General features: G+C 52.2%; 1 protein-coding gene across 6 annotated transcripts; it reads right to left on the bottom strand.

Annotated features, from left to right (window-relative positions):
• Window positions 1-2,076: 2,076 nt before the first annotated feature.
• On the bottom strand, window positions 2,077-18,953 carry ITGB7 (integrin subunit beta 7). 6 transcript variants are annotated; one of them, XM_057700996.1, is made up of 16 exons: window positions 16,994-18,953; window positions 11,572-11,775; window positions 11,120-11,170; window positions 9,244-9,445; window positions 9,014-9,147; window positions 7,819-8,060; window positions 6,845-7,003; window positions 6,466-6,561; window positions 6,216-6,305; window positions 5,038-5,190; window positions 4,526-4,719; window positions 3,936-4,159; window positions 3,469-3,688; window positions 3,127-3,335; window positions 2,652-2,812; window positions 2,077-2,381 (listed from the first exon to the last, which is right to left on the bottom strand). In XM_057700996.1, exons 2-16 carry the CDS (start codon window positions 11,672-11,674, stop codon window positions 2,301-2,303), a joined length of 2,319 nt encoding a protein of 772 aa, XP_057556979.1. In that variant the 5' UTR covers window positions 11,675-11,775; window positions 16,994-18,953; the 3' UTR covers window positions 2,077-2,300. The 6 variants fall into 6 exon arrangements, with proteins under 6 accessions (XP_057556979.1, XP_057556975.1, XP_057556978.1 ...); XM_057700992.1 differs by lacking the exon at window positions 11,120-11,170 and having other exon boundaries at window positions 8,977-9,147; XM_057700995.1 differs by lacking the exons at window positions 11,120-11,170; window positions 16,994-18,953 and adding an exon at window positions 15,162-16,578 and having other exon boundaries at window positions 8,977-9,147.
• Between the last annotated feature and the right edge of the window lie 86 nt (window positions 18,954-19,039).

The raw sequence follows: 19,039 nt of genomic DNA, 5'->3' as shown, positions 1-19,039 counted from the left end.
GGAAAGGATCCTTACGGGAGGTTCTGGGGTTTGGGTGACTCCCAGGTTGTGGCCTGCCCTGACCTATGGGGTGGAGGGGTGAGTAATTATGGAATAATCATGGAGACTTGGTGAACCTGACCAAGCTGTCAGTGGGGATCTGAGGTGGCAATCTCCAGGAAGTGTGATTTCATTTCCCAGACAGTGTAGCCAGTAGCAGCAGACTCCTGGCTGTTACCTGTTCTGGAGGAGGTTGGGGGTGGGGGGGGGGTCCTCCATACCTCTGAGGTGTGAGGATTTCAGGGAAAAAGAAAGGAGGCACAGCACCCTCTGGATCTTCGCTGACAGCATCTGAGATCCTGTGGGGGAGACACTGGGGAATGTGTTTGCCGCCTGTGCTCTTCTAGTTTTGTGCTGGCACTCCCATTTGATGTGGTCCAGAAGTAGACTGCAAGTCCTTGGACCTGTCCTTGGTCCCTGCAAGTAGGGCATCTTTCTGCAGCCCCCTCCCTGTTAGAGGGCTCTGCTGGGGGCTGGGATCTGTCTAGGATACAATTAGAAAACAATGTCCTTCCAGACGTGCTTTTGAAGATGGGAGGCTTCACTTCCTGCCACCTGTGGCTAATCTGTTTAGGGTTGGGGTGGGTTGGGGGTACATGTGGAGAGAATCACACGAGTGATCTGTGCCCCTGTGTGTGCAAATGTGTGTTTAGGTCTGACTGTGCCCTGGCCCTCTACAGGTCTCAGCTTCCTGCCTGGGTGGGTGGGAGAGAGGGAACTTCTAAGCATATGTGCAAAGAGCCGTACCAGAACCACCCCTGCCAAGGACTGGGTGAGGGGAAACTCAGGACCAGGTGGGTAGCTCAGTTGTCCAGATGCTGATGTTCTGGGGCCATGGATGTGTGAGGAGAGAGGAGCCGAGAGGCGAAAGGAGTGATTTAACACCCAGGGGGACCAGGAGTTCCACTTACACCCCAGGGAACTCACAGACTAAGACCGCTGCAAAGGCTCCTGGGCCCAATGTTCCACCCCTTTGCTGGGTGGGATCTCGCACTGGAAAGATGCCTCAGGTGTGTCTGGACTGAAGGGAAAGGGAGGGAGGGCCAGCTCTTAGAGACCAGGACATGGAATTCGGGGCCCTGGGAAAGAGTAGCACTAGTTCCTGGGTGGGCTGCTGTACCAGGCCCCACCAGCCCTGCCCTTCCCAGCACCCTAAGTCTTTTCCGTCCACCTCCCCTCCGCCCCCAACAGCCTCTTGTCATCACTTAGCTACTGATTGTGCCCCGTGGCTTGACATTAGAGGGTTAAATGAGGTGTGGGGTCCTGCCACAACTTTTAACCCTTTCCCCAGATGTTCTTTGCCTCTATGTGGCCCTGGGGCTTTTATCTTAATCCCTCCTGCCCTACCCTTTGTGTCCATCCTCTTTTTTTTTTTTTTTTTTAATATACTTATTTTGCTATTGGGGGAGGGGAATATCAAATGAACAAGATCACTTTTAAATGGTAGTTTTTATAAGATGTTATAAACTTGTATCTTTTTACCATTAAAGTGCAGTGTATGTTCCTTCGTGATATATTTAGGATATTTAAATAAAAAGAAAATGGGGCTTTTGTACATACTATCTCCTCTTTGGGCATAATATCCTTGGGAGAAAGAAGCTTTTCCCTGGGCCCAAAGTAGTTTTCTGTTTTTCCACCAAATGTAACCAACCACCCCACAACTTCCAACACCCTGTAAGCTCCCCTTTGCAGAGGAGCAACAGGTAGAAGTAAAAACAGGATATCGGTTCTGAATAAAGAAAAAACAACATGCACAGCAGGACAGCGTGAGGTCAGACACCAGTGAAGGCAGTGTTTCTCCACGTGTGGTCTGGAGCCCTCCTACGTCAGCATGAGCTGAGGATTCACTAGCCCGCCCCAGCCCACTGCTGCTGCTCGCAGGCAGTCTGTGTTGTGCAGTCTGTTCTACGTTCAAGTTTGAGAACCTCTCCGTGCCCTCAGGTGGCAGGGGGAGGAACACAAGAGCTTTCCTGAGGCCCAGGCTCCAAAACCTGCTCTGGCCTTGGGGTAAAGCAAACGGACAGGTGTGCTCTGAGGTAAGACTCTTTATTACATATCTGGGTGGGGTAGCCTCCACTCCCGTGAGGTAGGGAAACAAGGTTGCAGCAGTAGGCAGCCCTCTAGGGTGTCACTGTGAGAATGAAGTGTGGGTGACCACTCAGCAGTGCATTAGCCCCCTACCAAGCTGCTGCCTGATAGACCCCATTCCCCAATTCCCTCCATCCCAGAGAAGAGCCTTGCACCGAGTGTCCGTCCTCACTTCAGAGGGGGTGGCTTTCTGCCTCTTGAAAGCGGGGGTTGACAGTGGTTGTGATGGCACTTTTGTAGAGAGGGTTGCTGTCCTGGAGAAGGAAGTTGGAAATGATGAGGGAAAGTCCCAGGACCCTTTCACCTAGTCCTAAGAGGCCCACCTAGAACGTGGGCAGGCCCCCAGGAGCTGATGGAACTAGAGGAAGTGCACAGAGGAGGCACAGGCTGGGCAGAGGGGGTGGGGGTGCCTAGGTAGAAGGAGTCAGGGTGGAGGGTGGGCCAGTGAAGCACAGAGGAAAGCCCACCTGACCAGGGGAAGCAAGGGAAACCCCACCCCGTGGGGTAGGAGGCAGCTTCCTCACCTGCTTCCAGTTGAGGTGCTGCCGCTCCTTTTCAAAACGACTGAATTCTCGGCGGTCGTAGATTTCCACTGAGAGCCGGTAAGCCAGAACCAGTGCCAGTCCCACTGCCACGATGCCCCCCACACAGCCCAGCACCAAGATTTGGGTGTGGTCTGCTCCCTCTGTGGGGAAGAAACAACAGACTTGGGGCTGGAGCCTAGGAACTGGTCACCAGTCACCCACAGTGTGTCCAGCCTCCCCAGCCCTGCCTGTCATTGACAACAGAGGGAACCTCCACAGTGTCCGAGGTCATCCCAGTGCTCAGGCCCTTAGCCTCGTCCACTTGGTCCGGCACCTGCGCTTTTGGCTGGATTCATAGCTCTGCTTCAGCCTCCAGCCTGATTTCGCACTGTCTTTACCTCCAGAGTGACGAGGCCCTACCCCTTAAACTCCCAGGGCCCCATCTGGCATGCGCACAGCACCCCCGCCCACTTACTCTCTGGGGGTCTCACTCTCAGCACGACCCTGTCTCCGCCTTCATCCTCTGCCAGGAAGAAGAAGAGCTGGTTGTCCTGGGTCCTCTCTTTGCACCAGCCGTCATCCGGGATAGGGGTCAACGTCACAGTCACGTTGGCGTGGGCGCACGCCATGCTACAGTTCATGGCCAGGGGACCAGTCCCAAAGGCCCCACACTCTGCGCAGTCCCTGTCCAGCGGGTGCCAGTAAGTTATCAGCTGGACAGTTGTCACCCAAACCACATGCAGAAAGAGCAGATGGGTGGGAGGGGCTCAGCAAACCCTGTGCCCCTGTTCCCAAGGCACAAGGCCCGGGGGCTCACCTGTGTGTTTCGCATGGCGTCTTGCAGCCCGAGCACTGATCACATAGAGCACCGTAGTAACCGTCCGAGCACTGGCAGCGGTTGCAGCTGCAGTGTCCGTTCCCACTGCAGAGCCTTCCCTCGGGACTGACACAGTTGTCTGTGTCCCCACTGCATTCGCATGCTCTTCCCGTGCGGTTGGCGTGGCAGTGGCACACTCCACATTGGCAGCGGCCAAAGCCTGAGGCAGAACCACACGCAGGGTGACAACCATACTCCCCACAGCCATCGGACATCACATGCCACCACGGGCTGCCCAGAGCTGCCCTGTTCCTGGGCATCCGGTTCCCTCTCAAGTGTGCCAGACACCCTCCAACTCCTACACCAGAATCTTTGATTCTTGCCCTTAGTGCTGCGAAGTTCCCAGAGCCTAAATACCTTGGAGAAGCCACTCTGACCCCACCCTTCTCCCCAAAGTCTCCAGGTACCTCCACAGAGGATGCCTTCGTGTCTCTCACAGCTGGCATCATCACACTCGCACAAACGTCCAGAGCTCTGTCCGCTGCAGGCGCACCGTCCACACTGGCACCGTCCCCTCCCGCTGCACAGGGGCCCTGTGCCATTGGGGCCCCGACACCCAGACTCCAGATCTGGGGAGGACAGCTCAGCCTCAGAGCACTCACAGAGTCGACCCAGGTGGCCAGGGACACAGCTGGGAGGGGAAGGCAGGGGAGGGAAAGGGGGTCAGAGATTTTGACCACACCTGGACCTCCCTTTCCCAGAATCCTCTAAACCCGAGATCTTGGGATAGTTGGAGAGAGACTGGAGGCTGACAGGAGGCCCGAATATAATGGAGCACTGAGGAGCAGAGGAGCGGGGGTGGGGGTGGGGTGGAGGGGTAGGTTCTGGTGGAGGGGAGGGTTGGGCATATCTGAGAAGCTTCAGGAGGTGAAAATCAGGGTGGAGTCTTGGGATGCCTACGAAAAAAGATGTGTGGAGATGCCAGTGGGAGGATGGAAGGCAAGGGAGGAGGAATACAGGGGAGCCATATGGGTGAAGGGAAGCAGGAGGCCCTCACCTGCACACCCCGCATTGTAGGTGACCCTGGCCGTCACTGCAGTGAGGAGCCTGGAGCTGGGTGTCACTGCAGTTACAGTCACACAGTGTGTGCAGCTCCACAGTCAGCTCCTCTGAGAAGCCACGGGCTCGGAACCTCAGCAGATGGGGCTCTGGGAGGCAGTGGGTAGCTTGGAGAGTAACCAAAAAATTCACCTGAGGACAGGGCAGGCAGAAATCAAGCTAAGATCATGTGCGCTCCCTGTATGCGCGTGCGCACACAGACACGCACACGCACACACGCGTGCGCGCGCACACCCCCCAAACCCATTGGTCATCCCAGTAAATAAGGGGACTGGATCGTGCTAACACCCATCTCCTAGAAACACACTTGAGGAAGCTGCTCATTAAAGCTCCTCAGAAAGGATGGGTGGAGGGCTACCCCATGCCTTTTACATTGTTTCCTGGGCCTGTCCCCCATCTCCTCCTGCCTGCTCAATTTCCCACTCCCACCCCCACGCCCTTCCTTCTCACTGTCTGGTTGATTCGGACGTGGTTGCACTGGCCCCGGTCACCAGCCTCGCCCTGTCTCTTCTCAGGACCCCCACACTGAGATTCATAAGAGATGTGGACCCCAGGAGGGAGTAGAGCGTGTTCGTGTTCAAGGGTCACAGTGGATGACAGGCTCTGTGGAGAGAGAGAGAGTAACCATGTGAAGGCAGGACTCCAGCGCCACCTCATGCCCTCTCCAGCTGTTCCGAATCCACCCAGGACCCTGCCCTCAGCCCAGCTGGAAGCTTCTTCCATGCTGTCCAGTCAGGAGGCGTTTCTGCAAGAAGGACCTGTGATAACCTAGAGGGGGAGCAGAGAATCCAGAGGTCTCTAACACAGCATTGCAATGCAGCTGCAGCGAAGGCCTGTGGGGGCCAGGGGCCGGCCAGCGCTGCCTCCGTGCAGTGGCTATGTTTTTCAAACCCCAAATCAGGACATGTAACTGGTGTGCATACAACGTCTAAAGGGCAGATTTTTTTTCAATTGAGTTTGTCCTGGGAAATTTGATATTGTCTCAGATTTTCTCACCATGGGTTTAGAGCATGATCCCTGTTATCAAAAAGCCTATAGTCTAGTTGCAGAGATAAGACTAAGCCCAAGAAACACAAATTTTCATGGTTCCTTCTACCTGTAAAATTTCATGGTTCCTGTGAAGAATATCTCTGAATTATTTATAAGCTAGTGAAGGCAGTCTCCAGATGTCACATTCTTTATGTAGAAACTGACTGGGGGACAAGTGCCAGCCCTTCTGTCTGTTATCTGTGTGACTTTGGGCAAGTCACTTAGCCTCCCTGGGTCTGTATCCCCATCGATAAAATTGGAATAATAGTTTCCAAGCAGGGGTTCTAGTGGGATAAATGAGACAGCAAAAAGGGTGTGTACTCAGGGCAGTGCTTGGCATGAAATAAAAGCTCAATCAATGTTAATTCCCTTCCTTGTCCAGAGCAGGGCTCCATGCTCTGCACAAGTCAGGCACTTAAGATTTATGAATGCAAGACTGAGGGAATGAGCTATTAATGACCACCACGTGCAGACTGTAGGTAGGAGCTGTGGAGTTTTACACCAGAAAGTGATCATCCCCTCTTAGTCCTGCCACCCCACCTGAGGGTCGCTTTCCACCTTCCCCCAGTGGCCCTGCTTCCCCCATGCTGGCCCCTCACATTATAAGCATCCATGATGAGCTGCACCACATTGCTGGAGTCCTCACTCAGCTCCCCCACTGCCGACTTGGGAATCAGCTTACTCAGCTCCTGCAACACGAGGAGTTGAGAGAAATGGTGGGTCACGGCTCTAGGGAAATAAGCTTCTGGGGGTCTGGAAGGAGAGCATATGGGGGAAGGAGAACGGGCCTTTGAGGGAACTGAAAATTAGGCTGGGGGAGGGAGGGCTTGGCATTCAGACAGCTCTCACCTGGTAGACAGGCAGTGTGGCACTGGTGACAGCAAAGATGGGCTGGATGTTTGCCGCAGAGAGGGCTTGGGCTACCTGACCCACAGAGGGGTAGTCCTAGAGCAGGGAGTGGGGACAAGGTGAACACCCAGGTCCCCCTCACAACACGCGAGGTGCCCTCAACCCAGGAAATCCAGGACTCCCCCAGCTAGAAGAGCCCTGGAGGCTTGGCAAGAAGGAGGGAAGGGCTGGGGAGTGGAGTGACTTGGGTTTGTCTGAGCAGTGGGGGAACGTGGAGAGGGGGAGCTTCTGGGGAAGATGGCAGGGTGGCCACCCGCAAGGACAGTGAGGCTGGAGGGTGGGGTCCGATGGGGCGGAGCGGGTGAGGGTGGAGACTCACAAACTCTGGGCTGCGACTGTAGAGGCCATTGCTGTCCAAGTGGCAGTGCCCATCGCTAGGCATGAAAATGCCACCCAACTTCCCATCCCCAGCTGTGTGGAATGTATCATCTGACGTGAAGACCAGTAGCCGGGACACATTTCTCCAGCCAATCTGCTCCTGGGGTGGGGTGGGGAGTAGGCTGTGGCTCTGGGCATGGGTGGCCCTTGAGCCACCCCCACCAGCTCTAGGAGCAAGGACTTGGCCAGCCTTGTGCTGAGTCACTTTGTCCATCCCCCTGTCTCCAGTTCCCTGCTTCTCCCCAGCCCCTCAAACAGGGTTGCTAGTGGAGGCCTTCTTGTGAATTAGCAAAACACACATCTGGGCTTCCCTGGCGGTCCAGTGGTTAAGACTTCACCTTCCAGGGATTTCCCTGATGGTCCAGTGGTTAAGAATCTGCCTGCCAACGCAGGGGACGTGGGTTCGATCCCTGGTTGGGGAACTAAGACCCCACATGCTGTGGCCCATGCACTCTGGAGCCCACACGTGGCAACTAAGACCCAACACAGCCAAATAAATAAATAAATACTTTAAAAAAAAAAAAAAAGACTTCACCTTCCAATGCAGCAGGTGTGGGTTCAATCCCTGGTTGGGGAACTAAGATCCCACACATCTTGCAGCCAAAAAAACCCAAAACTTAAAACAGAAGCAATGTTGTAACAAATTCAATAAAGACCTTAAAAATGGTCCACATTCAAGAAAGACCTTAAAAATGGTCCACATCAAAAAAATCTTAAAAAGAAAAAAGAAAAAAACATGCCTCTTTCTCGAAATATTTTACTCCAGTCCACCCAGAAATTGTCAAAATAAATATGCAAACTACAGGGACTGTGATACAAAGAGCACCCCCCCATAACTGTGCATTATATAACCATAGGTGGCTGTCTTGGCCCCAAGCAGCCCTTCAGACTCAAATCCCCTCCCCACCCCCTCACCTGGCAGAGGGCAGCCTGCAGAATAGCATCGAAGCCACCTTCAGGCGAGTCCAGGTTGCCGGACACGCTCTGGCGTCCCACCTCCCGCTCGAAGGCCTTAGCATCCCCGGTGAGGGACAGCACATGGTGAAAGCTGAAGGGCGGCTGGCAGCGCTCCAGCCGGGTGGGGCAGGGGTGGCGAAGCTTGGAGGGCACTGTGCTCACAAAGGGCAGCACCGTTTTGTCCACGAAGGAACCAAAGCCTGGGAGGAAGAGTCATGAAAGTGGTGCCAAAAGTCACTGGACAGAAGCAGGATGGGGGTGTGGAGCACTGCTGAGGACTCAGGAGGGGAGTTCCTGGGAAGTGGGGGTGGAGTGGGGGACAGTCATACAGACAGCTGATGGGATGGGGTGCTCCTAGAGGGTAGGGACCCAGGACCTGGCAGGGGCAAAGGGGTGAGAGCACAGGCTCAGGGAAGTGGAGGATGGAGATGAGGAGGAAGACACAGTGGGGTGCAGGCAGGCATTTGTTTGAGGCTGGGGAAGAAGGTGCAGGGTATGGTGAAGCAGCAGAAGATGAAGGAGGGGATCTTGTACAGGGGAGGGATGGTCACAGCATGTGCAGCAGGGATGATGGCATTTAGGCCTTGTCCAGGAGACACAGGCCTGAGAGAGTGGCATCAGGACAGTGTCCGGGTGGGTGCATCTAGGGCACTATCTGACCCTGGGAGCTGCCTGAACACAATCTCTCCAGACTCAAGGCCTCAGTTACTTCCAGTAAAATGAGGGGTCCTACTGGACAGTCTCTTAAACCCCTTCTAATTCTGACCTAGAAGATCGAAGTTTTTGGGGAGAGATGTCAGGACCCCGTGGCCTGGCCAGGTCTGTTAAAAACCTGGAGAGGGCACAGTGGATATTCTGCCACTTCATTTCTAAGCCCGACCTAACGGGCTTGCAAACAAACTCAGGGCAGCTACTCACCAGAGTCTGCCTGCTCTCCGCTTGAGAGCGTACTTTCACTTAGATAAATCCTCGCTTTACTTTCTTGAAAAAAAAAAAAAAATTCCGGGAGAAGGCAAGTGGGGCCCCTGTATGTCCTAGACATTGGCAGAAGCTAAGGTGGCGGTTGGTTAGTGGCAGAGGGCCGGCAGGTGTGGGGCAGGGCTCTGCTGGGCTCACCGATGCGCACGGAGTGGGTGACCTCCTGCAGCCTCACCAGCAGCGCGTGCCCGAGCTGGCGCACGCGCTCCAGGTCGTCCTTCATGGAGTAGCTTAGGTCCATAAGGTAGTACAGATCCACAGGGTATCCCTCGGCTCGGAGGAAGCGGACCTGGAGCTGCTGGGGCTCTCCTGGGGGTGGGGGGTGGAGGTGGTGGGGAGGTCAGTGGGGCACAGTGGCATGCCAGCCCAGCTCCGGGCCCGGCGGCCCACCGCCCCCAAACTCACCCGGCCGCAGCGTGACCCGGACCCGCTGCGGCGCCAGCTGGGTGGCCCCCTCGCCACGGGTGCCCTGGCTGAGCGGCTCGTCCTGCAGCACCTCCTGCCGGCCGCGGGGCTCCACCAGCTCCTCCGGCGGGCAGCCCTGGGCCAGCAGCTCCTCTCGCCGGGCGCAGCGCCGCGCCTCCGCCTCCCCGGACGCCGTGAAGTTCTGCGCCACAAGGGGAGGCGCGTCGGGACCCTAGGCCCCCGGCCCCTCAGCCCTGCTCCCAGAACCACCCTGTCATCCCCGCCACTGCCAAGCCCTCCCCTCTCAGGCAACTTCCTGAGCAGCCCCTCCCCGATTCCCTCCCTCCCTCCCTTCCTTCCACAGCTACCCTTGAACCCCAACCTTTCTTCCTTGTCAGAGCCGGCTTCCTACAGCACCCCCCTTCCCGTACCCTTTCCCCAGACACCTATTTCTCCCCTCCCCCAGCGCCACAGACTTCCTTTTGTGATCTCAGGGACCTCAATACCATTAAAAAAGGAGCCTGACCTCCTAGTCCAACCTCCCCTGCATGCTCAGGCCAAAATGGGAAGGGGTCAGACTAAGACCCACAGTTCCTGGGAAGAGGAAAGATAGGGCCAGAAGAGAAGACACCCCCCCCTCAATGTGTCTGGTACCCCTAGGACTGGCTGGGAAGCCACAGGGGAAGGAAATGGTTAGAGTGGCTTCTCAGCTGGCCCGGGTGCCAACCTCTGGTTTGGGGATTGGAGGGGACAAACATATACCCAGCTGTCCCAAGAATCCCTGCCTGGCACCTCTGTCCTAGCACCTCTGCTCTCTGCCTCCCACCTCCCTTCCCAGCCTCCCAGATTCACTATGTGCCTTTCTCCTGGACCCCCTCAGCTCTGCAGCTCTGCCTCCTAGTGAGTGTGCCCTCATTTCTTATCTCATCTAACTCTCCATCTTCCTGTGAGAGAGACAGTCTTCCCCATCCTCCAGCTCAGGCATGCCTCATGCTCTGCTACACCATGAGCCCTGTCTCTTTAAGGCACAAACAAAGAAGAACCTGGGAGGGACTTCCCTGGTAGTGCAGTGGTTAAGAATCCCCCTGCCAAGGCAGAGGACACGGGTTTGATCCCGGGGCCAGGGAAGATCCCACATGCTGCATAGCAACTAGGCCCATGTGCCACAACTGCTGAGCCTGTGTGCTGCAACTACTGAAGCCCGTGCGCCTAGAGCCCATGCTCTGCAACAAGAGACGCCACCACAATGAGAAGCCCTCACACCACAACGAAGAGTAGGCCCCACTCACCGCAACTAGAGAAAGCCCGCAGCCCAACACAGCCGTAAATAAAATTTAAAAAAAGAACAGCCGGGGTGGGGGGGGCGGTGTCCAGTGGTTAAGACTCCACCCTTCCAATGCAGGGGGCCCTGGTCTGATCCTAGTAGGGGAACTAAGATCCCACATGCCACATGGCACAGCCAAAAATAAATTAAAATTTTTTAAAAAATTAAATAAAAAACACAAAGAACAGTCTTGTTTGACCAGCCAGGGAGACATCCTCTCCCCAGCATCCTTCTTGCCACTTAAGTAGCTCAAGCCTTTCCCCCAAAGCCCACAGGCTTCCAGCTCCTTCCTTTCTACCCTCCAGTCACAGGCTGCTATACAGCTAGAAACATACCCCTACCCCCAGCACAGATTCAGAAACCCAATCACATGCTTTCTGCAGTGCACTGACCGCCAACATGATAGTATTTGGAGATGTGGCCTTTGAGAAGAAATTACAGTTAGATGAGGTCATAAGGGTAGAACCCTCACAATGGGATTAGATCCCTGTAAGTGGAGACACCAGAGAGCTTGTCTGTAGCCCATCTGCAAGCCAGGAAGAGGGCTCTCACCAGGAACCGAATCAGCTACCACCTTGATCTTGGATTTCACATCCTCCATAACTGTGGAGAAATAAATTCCTGTTGCTTAAGCCCCCTAGTCTACAGTATTTTGTTATGACAGCCCAAGCTGAAAAATACACTTTCTCACATGTACACCCACAAAAGATCCTTCTCCCTATACACACACATGAGTGCCGGCAGGAACAAGCTTCCTCCAGATTTATGGTCACAAGTCTTTTCCACATATACACAAATACGCAGATACATAGACATACACGCACAGGAACCTTGATTGCCTGTGTATGCACACACACATACAATCACAGACAGGAGTCCTATGTGCACAAACAGGACTGCAGAGTGCGCCCAGAAAGTCACACATGTGCCCACACAATCACACTCGTGTATCCAAGCTGCACACACACATATGCATGGCCCGAAGGCCACAGACCCATCTTTACCAGTTGCTTGCACCATGCACAGCTCGGGTGTGAGAGGATGCACTTCTGGCAGGAGGGAGCTGGCTGGCAGGACTCTGGCAGGGACAGACCAGGCTCCCCCCATTCTGTGGCCTCCTGTGGGGATGACATCTTGGCGTCCAATTCACTTTCACCTTTGCTCAGGGCCAGCAGGAAAACGAGGACCATTGACAAAGCCACCATGGTCTGTAATAGGATATAAAGGGGGACACATGGATCCTCAGGGAGGGCCCCCAAGCTCTCAGCCCTCTAAACTTAGCCTGTGGTTGTCCCTCTCAAAACTCTACCCCAACTCTTTATCTCCCCCAGTAGTTTCACTTCCCCCTATGGATTCAGCAGTTTCTTCAAAATGGCAGGAAGGGGCAGATCCGAGCCTGGGGGAGGAGCCTTGGACTTCTCTCATCCCTCCTGCATGCAGACTTCATGAGGCCAGAGTGGGCAAAATGGCCTAACCAAGAGTCTGGAGAGTGGACCTAGAGGCACTAATGTCTGCACACATGTCTATTCACCAAGATTCCAAGCCACAGTGGAAAAAGAACCAAACAGGAAACTGACCAGGTCTGGTCCTGCTTCAGTCACTGGCTGGTGTCAAGTGAGACTTTCTCTCTAAGGTTTAGTTTCCACAACTGTAAAGTAAGGGAGTTGAAAAAAAGAATCTGACCGCCCTTGTAGCTTTCATAACCTGGATTCTAAAGGAAGAGGGTCAGGAGCTCTAAATAAGGGGGGAAAGTCAGAAATTAGGAATGAGAGGAAAGAAAACCGGAGCAGATGAGGGAGAATGTGAAAGAGTCAGCTGTAATTGACTGACATGGTAGCAAGAGGAATAAAGACTAGACCATTAGAAGAACTATCTATAGGTCTGGGATAATGGAGGAAGGAAGGCCAGGGTTGGTAAGATTTTCTCTTTCCTGTACATTGCACAAATGGGATCTAGACTAGGGAAAGAGCCTGAAGTCAGGGTAATTCATGGAATGACCTCTAGGGAACACCAGGCAAATTTCAGAATTTTAAAACTTATTAATTATAAATTTGATTAGGCAATTCATTACCATGCTTCAAAAATCAAAAAGTTAAATTCCAATGGCTGTTTTTATAGAAATAGAAAAACTGATCCTAAAATTCACGTGGAGGGACTTCCCTGGTGGCACAGTGGTTAAGAATCTGCCTGCCAGTGCAGGGGACACGGATTCGAGCCCTGGCCCAGGAAGATCCTACATGCCTCGGAGCAACTAAGCCCAAGCCTGAGCGCCACAACTACTGAGCCTGCACTCTAGAGCCCGAGAGCCACAGCAAATGAGCCTACGTGCTGCAACTACTGAAGCCCGTCCACCTAGAGCCCGTGCTCTGCAACAAGAGAAGCCACCGCAATAAGAAGCCCTCACACCACAAAGAAGAGTAGCCCCTGCTCACCGCAACTAGAGAAAGCCCATGCGCAGCAACAAAGACCCAATGCAGCCAAAAAGTAAGCGTACCTCTTAAATAAATAAATAATAAATAAAATAAAATTCCTATGGAATTGCATGAATGGCCAAAACAATCTTGAAAAAGAAGAACAAAGTTGGAGGACTCACACTTCTCACTTTCAAAACTTACTACAAAGTTCTCACTACAAAACTTGCTACAAAGCTGCAGTTATTAAGACAGTGTGGTATTGGCATAAGGATAGGCAAATAGATCGATGAAATAGAATTGAGAGTTCAGAAATAAATTTATCTCTTTATGGCCAATTGATTTTCTTTTTTTAAAAGATTTATTTATTTATTTATTTTTAGCTGTATTGGGTCTTTGTTGCTGCACACAGGCTCTCTCTTCATTGCAGTGCACAGGGTTCTCATTGCAGTGGCTTCTCTTGTTGCGGAACAGGGCTCTAGGCACACCAGGGCTTCAGTAGTTGTGGCATGTAGGCTCAGTAGTTGTGATTTATGGGCTTAGTTGTTCCACAGCATGTGGGATCTTCCCCACCCAGGGATCAAACCCATGTCTCCTGCATTAGCAGGTGGATTCTTAACCACTGAACCAGCAGGGAAGCCCCCAGCCAATTGATTTTCAACAAAGATGCCAAACCATTCAATACGGAAAGAATAACCTTCAACAAATGGTGCTGGGAGGACTGGATATCCACATGTAAAAGAATAAAGTTGGACTCCTACCTTACAACACATACAAAAATTAACTGAAAATGGACCAAAGATTTAAGCATAAGTTCTTAAATTATGAACTCTTTGAAGAAAATATAGCGATAAGTCATCATGATTTTGGACTTGACAATGAATTCTTAGCTATGACACCAAAAGCACAAGCAACAAAAGAAAAAATAGATAAATTGGACTTCATCAAATTTAAAATTGTTGTGCATTAAAGGACACTATCAAGAGAGGGAGAAGAAAGGCCATGGGATGGGAGAAAATATTTGCAAATCACGTATCTGGTATCCAGAATACGTAAAGAACTCTTACAACTCAACAAGAAAGAAAGAACAACCCAATTTTAAAATGGACAAATGACTTAGACGTTTCTTTAAAGAAAATAGACAAGTGACTGAAACAGATAAAAAGATGCTCAACACGATTAGTCATCAGGAAAATGCAAATCAAAACCACAGTGAAATACCACTTCACACCCACTAGGATGGCTATAATTAAAAAAAAAAAAGAAAGAAAGAAAGGTCAATGAGGATGTGAAGAAAATGGAACCTTCATACATTGCTGATGGGAATGTAAAATGGTACAACTGTGGAAAACAGTTTGGTGATTCTTTAAGAAGTTAAAACACAGAGTCACCCTAGCACTTGACAATTCCACCCCTAAGGATATCGCTAAAAGAATTGAAAATGGGTGTGTAAATAAACACACACCAGTGCAGGACTGTTCATCACAGTACCATTCACAGTAGCTAAAAGGTAGAAACAACCCAAATGCCCATCACCTGATGAATGCATGAGTAAAATGTGGTATATCCATACAATAAAATATTATTTGGCCATAGAAAGGAATGAAGTACCGATACATGCTACAACATTGATGGACCTTGAAAACATTATGTTAACTGAACAAAACCAGTCACGAACAACCACACACTGCACAACTCCATTTATATGAAATAGGCCAACTAGACAACTCCAGAGAGACAGAAAGTAGCTTAGTGGTTGCCAGGGGTTGGGGAGGAGGGGAGAATGGGGAGTGACCACTTAATGGGCAGTCACTTTTGGAGTGAAGAAAAAGTTCTAGAACTAGATAGTAGTTATGATTGTGTAACATTGTGAATGTACTTAATGTCACTGAAATTTTCACTTAAAATGATTAGAATGATAAATTTGATGTGTATTTTACCACAATTTTAAAAATCAAAAAGTTTGGATAGTGAGAAATCTCCCACTCTTATCCTCCATCCACCCCAGTTTCCACACTTTAAATAAATAACCATCATTATTATCTTTTGTTGCCTATAATCTTTCTAGAGATTTTTAGTGTATATACAAACTAACATTAACACATATATGCTCTTAAATGATAGAATCACACATTAGAATTCAACAAATGCTAGAATACTTTACACCCAGTTTTGCCTCTTACTTGTTCAGACTACTTTTCTTGGAGTTCCTGCTTCCCAAGAAAATAAAGAACTCCCTTGTTCCTCTTCACAGCTATGTAGATTTCCACTACATGGATGTGTCATTTTGTATTTAGTCACTTGTGATGGGAATTGACATTGTTTCTAATTGTTCACTGGTATAAACAAAGCTGTAGTGACAATTCGTGGGTTTATCATTTCACATGTGTGCATGTTGTAAGACAAATCCCTGGAAGAGGATTTGTAGAGTTAATAAATAGGTATCCTTTGCAATATTGGTGAGTAGTGCCAACATAATCGACTTGACCTCCTAAAGGGCTGCACCACTTCACATCCCCATCCGTGGTGTACGTAAAAGGCCAGCTAACTCCTGGTCGGGAATGATCTGCATGCTTCCCAGCCTGGGCCGAGACTCGGTGCCAGAAGACCTGCGCAGGTGTGGGGAAGGGGTGAGGTGCCGAGGCGCTGAGTGCTCCCGTCTTGCTCCCCACCACCTGCGACCTCAGGCGTAGCAGATATATATTTAACAGAGCCTCCACCCTCCTGTGAGAGACCAGCCCAGGGCTCAGCCTCAGCGTAACCTCAGCCTTGCTGGCTCTGCACGCCTGTGGCTGGCGAGCCTGGGGATGCTGCAGCTCGCGGCCCAGTTTTGACTCATCTGTCGCAGGTGGGGCTCAGGGCCACACTGTCCCCCCGGCTAGGGCAATCCCAGAGAGCTCAAAGGAGTCACTCGTCTCCCCTGGGGAGATGGGGGCCTTGGACTCCCCTCCCCAACCCCCCTCCCCCCTCCTCAGGATACGTGTCCTGACATCTGCGTCTCTTAATCTCTCTCCCTTTCTCTCTCCCCCCATTCAGAAATCTGATTACATCTCTCAGCTGCTTTTATCTTCTCTGCTTCTTCACAGTTCTTTGTTTTACTTCCTTTCCCCCTCTGATCCTAACCATAAAATGGCAACATCTTCTATTTCAACCCTCTCTGTTTTACAAATGGAAACCTGAATCCCAGAGCGGTGAGTGACTTGCCCAAGGTCTCCCAGCGCACTAGAGCAGAGCGAGGACTGACACGGGCCAGGCCTCTTGTTTTGTTTGCTGCTTTCCTCCCCTCCAACCCAGGCACCATCTTCACGGAAGGTTATGCCTTCTCCCCACCAGCCCCAATGGGATCTATCTAACCCCCTGTCTCCTTCCTTGGGGTCTTCTTCGACGTTCGCGTTTCTCCCTCTGGGGTTCTCCATTTTCCCGGACTTAATTCTGACTCCAATACCTACCCTACTGTCCCCTCAGCAGCTGAGAAAGACAGCATCTTCCCAACCCATCCAGATCTCCCAAGTCAGGAGGAACCCTCTCCTGCCCACTCAGAGTCACAAGGAGGGGACAGAAGTGAGCTGCTGGGCCACAGCCTTCCAGGAGTGTGGGGTCTGTGGCCAAGGTACCAACCAGGAGGAGGCCTGGGCTGAGCACAGAGCACTAGGCAGCAGGAATGGCAGTTGGGGAGAAACACTGGAAGAGCCTTACCTTGTCATAATCCTTGACACAGAGCCAGCAAGCAAATGATAGCACTCATGCATCCCCTACCTCTTTTTCCTCTCTTCAGTCCCACTCTTGGGAAACCAACATGAGAGAGATGGGTGGGGGGAGGGAGGGCTTGTGAAACTGGAGGAGGGAACAGGAACAGGAGATCTTGGGAATGCAAAGAGGACTTCAGAGGCTTTATCAAGACTCATCTGAACCCTGGGTGTCTTCAGCTCAGAGCCCTCTTCCCAGGAGGCTAGGCCCAGGTGGGGCCTGGGCGGGTAAGGAGAGGAGGCAGGAGGGCTGGTGCCCTGGTACTCACAGGTGCGTGCGGAGCAGCCCTTCCTCCTGCTGCAGCAGCAGCCTTTGTGTACCGATCTGGGAGGCTGCAGAGGAGGAAGTGACACGCCCCGGGGTGGGGGAGACGTGGGGGGGGTGGGGGTGACTGATCTACGAGAAGGTGCAGCAGATAAGGATGAGACTGGGCCAAGGGAGTTGATGATACAGGAATCTGGAAGAAGGAAGCAAGGAAGCTCATCTATTGAGCAACTCTTATGTGCTGGGTTTATCGTATTATAATTCACCCTCACAGCTTCATGACCTGTGTCAACCTCCCCTGAGCCCCCTAAGTTTTACAGATGTAGAGGCTTAGAAGCACCAAGTAAAGAATTTTGCCCGAGGTCACGTCGTTAGCAACTAGCTGGTCTGGACTGAATCCCAAACTGATGGTCTCTCTACTTCCTCCTATAGGAACATGATAGGAAGCAAGAAATATGGAGGCCGTAAGTACCGTAGGAGGGGGAAATTAGTGACTATTGTTCATTCTGAAAACCTGGTGCCCACTGTCTTACAGAGTGTGCTTAACTACACGGGCTCTGGAGCCAAACTGCCCAAGTTCAAATCCCGGCTCTGTCACTTACTAGTAGTGGGACCCTGGGTAAGTTACTTACCCTTCCTATGGCTGTTTTCTCATCTGTCAAGTGGAACTCATAGGATTGTTGTGAGAATTAAATGAGATTATTTGTACCAGTTGCTTAGAGGAGAAGGTGGCCCTGACTAAGGGCTTGATAAGAGATTCGGTGGATGAGAAGTAATGGGGGTGGGAGGCTTTGAAAAATTCAAGGACCAGACAGTTGGGAAGTTGGAGAGACAGGCACAGGGCCAAGCTCAGAGAATGAAGCTGGGGGTCCAAGGAGCCAGATGGTGGTAGCGCCCTGGAAGAGGGTGGAGGAGTCAAACTGGGTGAGGCTGAGCCCCGGCATGGCAGCTGGATCAGGGCAAGGACGAGGCTGCAGGGAAAAGGAGTTGAGGCCCACACCTGACCACAGGGAGTTTTGAGAAGGAACCGGACGTGACGTCTGTTCACAGGTCTGTCTCCTTTACCGGGCAGGGACTGGCTGAAGCCACAATGTCCTTCTCCTAGCAGGTGTTCAGTAAACATCAGATGGGTCTTAGGGGTGTAGCTGCCGGAGGAGCAAGTGGGGAGAAGGGGGTCCTCCTCTGGGTGGGCTTCGGGGGGCCTCCAGCTCTCAGACCTTGTGCCCTTCCCCCACAACCAGGGTTGCCATGGCAATGACCCCTCCTTCCCCACAGGCCCTGTGGTTTCCTCTAGAGCTTCTTTCACTTTCTTCTTCTGCTTTTCCTCCTCTACTCCCCCATCCTCAGCCTCTCTCTCCCATATGCACAGGTCATCGGTGAAGACAGCCAGGCTCAGGTAGTCAAGGGGCTGTCCCAGGGAAGGAGGTGGGTGGGAGTGGGTATTAACGGGGAGTCACGGAGGCAGGGGAAGAGTCCAGGGGTGCAGTGGCAGAGGCCAAAGGCAGTGGGGCTGAGGTTGGGCTGCTGCAGCGGTTAAGGCATGTAGGGGCAAGGAGAGGTATCAGGACAGAAGGTAACAGTGGGGGCGTGGAGGGCAAGCAGGTCATGGGGAGAAGGGTGGGGTCAGAAGGGGCAGAGGGAGTGACTCAGAAGGTGACCGTGGGGTCACAGGGTGGGTGGCTCATGGAGTGACAGGTTGGCATAAAGCAGAAACAATGTAACTTAGGTGTAACTGTTTCTTTCCTTCTGGGGCCAGGGACCCTCATGAGAACGAATTGAAACTGCATTGACCCCCTCCCCAGAGAAGACCAGATGTGCATGTATACAGAACTGGGGATGGGGACAGCTTAAAGACCTCTGAGGCCCAGGACCCTACTGGAGGTTCACAGCGTCCAATCTAAGCACCCCCACCTGGTGCCCATGGGAGGCTCAGACACTCAGGATGGGCCCCTGTGGACTCCCTTTCTGCCACCCTCCCACCACGCCCAACCAGATTCATCTTATTTCCTTAGTTGCCCTCAGAAAGCTGCCAAGTCCATCCTCTCCACCC

Source organism: Hippopotamus amphibius, chromosome 12 (genome assembly GCF_030028045.1).
Source record: "Hippopotamus amphibius kiboko isolate mHipAmp2 chromosome 12, mHipAmp2.hap2, whole genome shotgun sequence".
NCBI lineage: Eukaryota > Metazoa > Chordata > Mammalia > Artiodactyla > Hippopotamidae > Hippopotamus > Hippopotamus amphibius.
The sequence above is the reverse complement of the archived record's forward strand: the minus strand, read 5'-3'. Positions and strand labels throughout refer to the sequence as shown.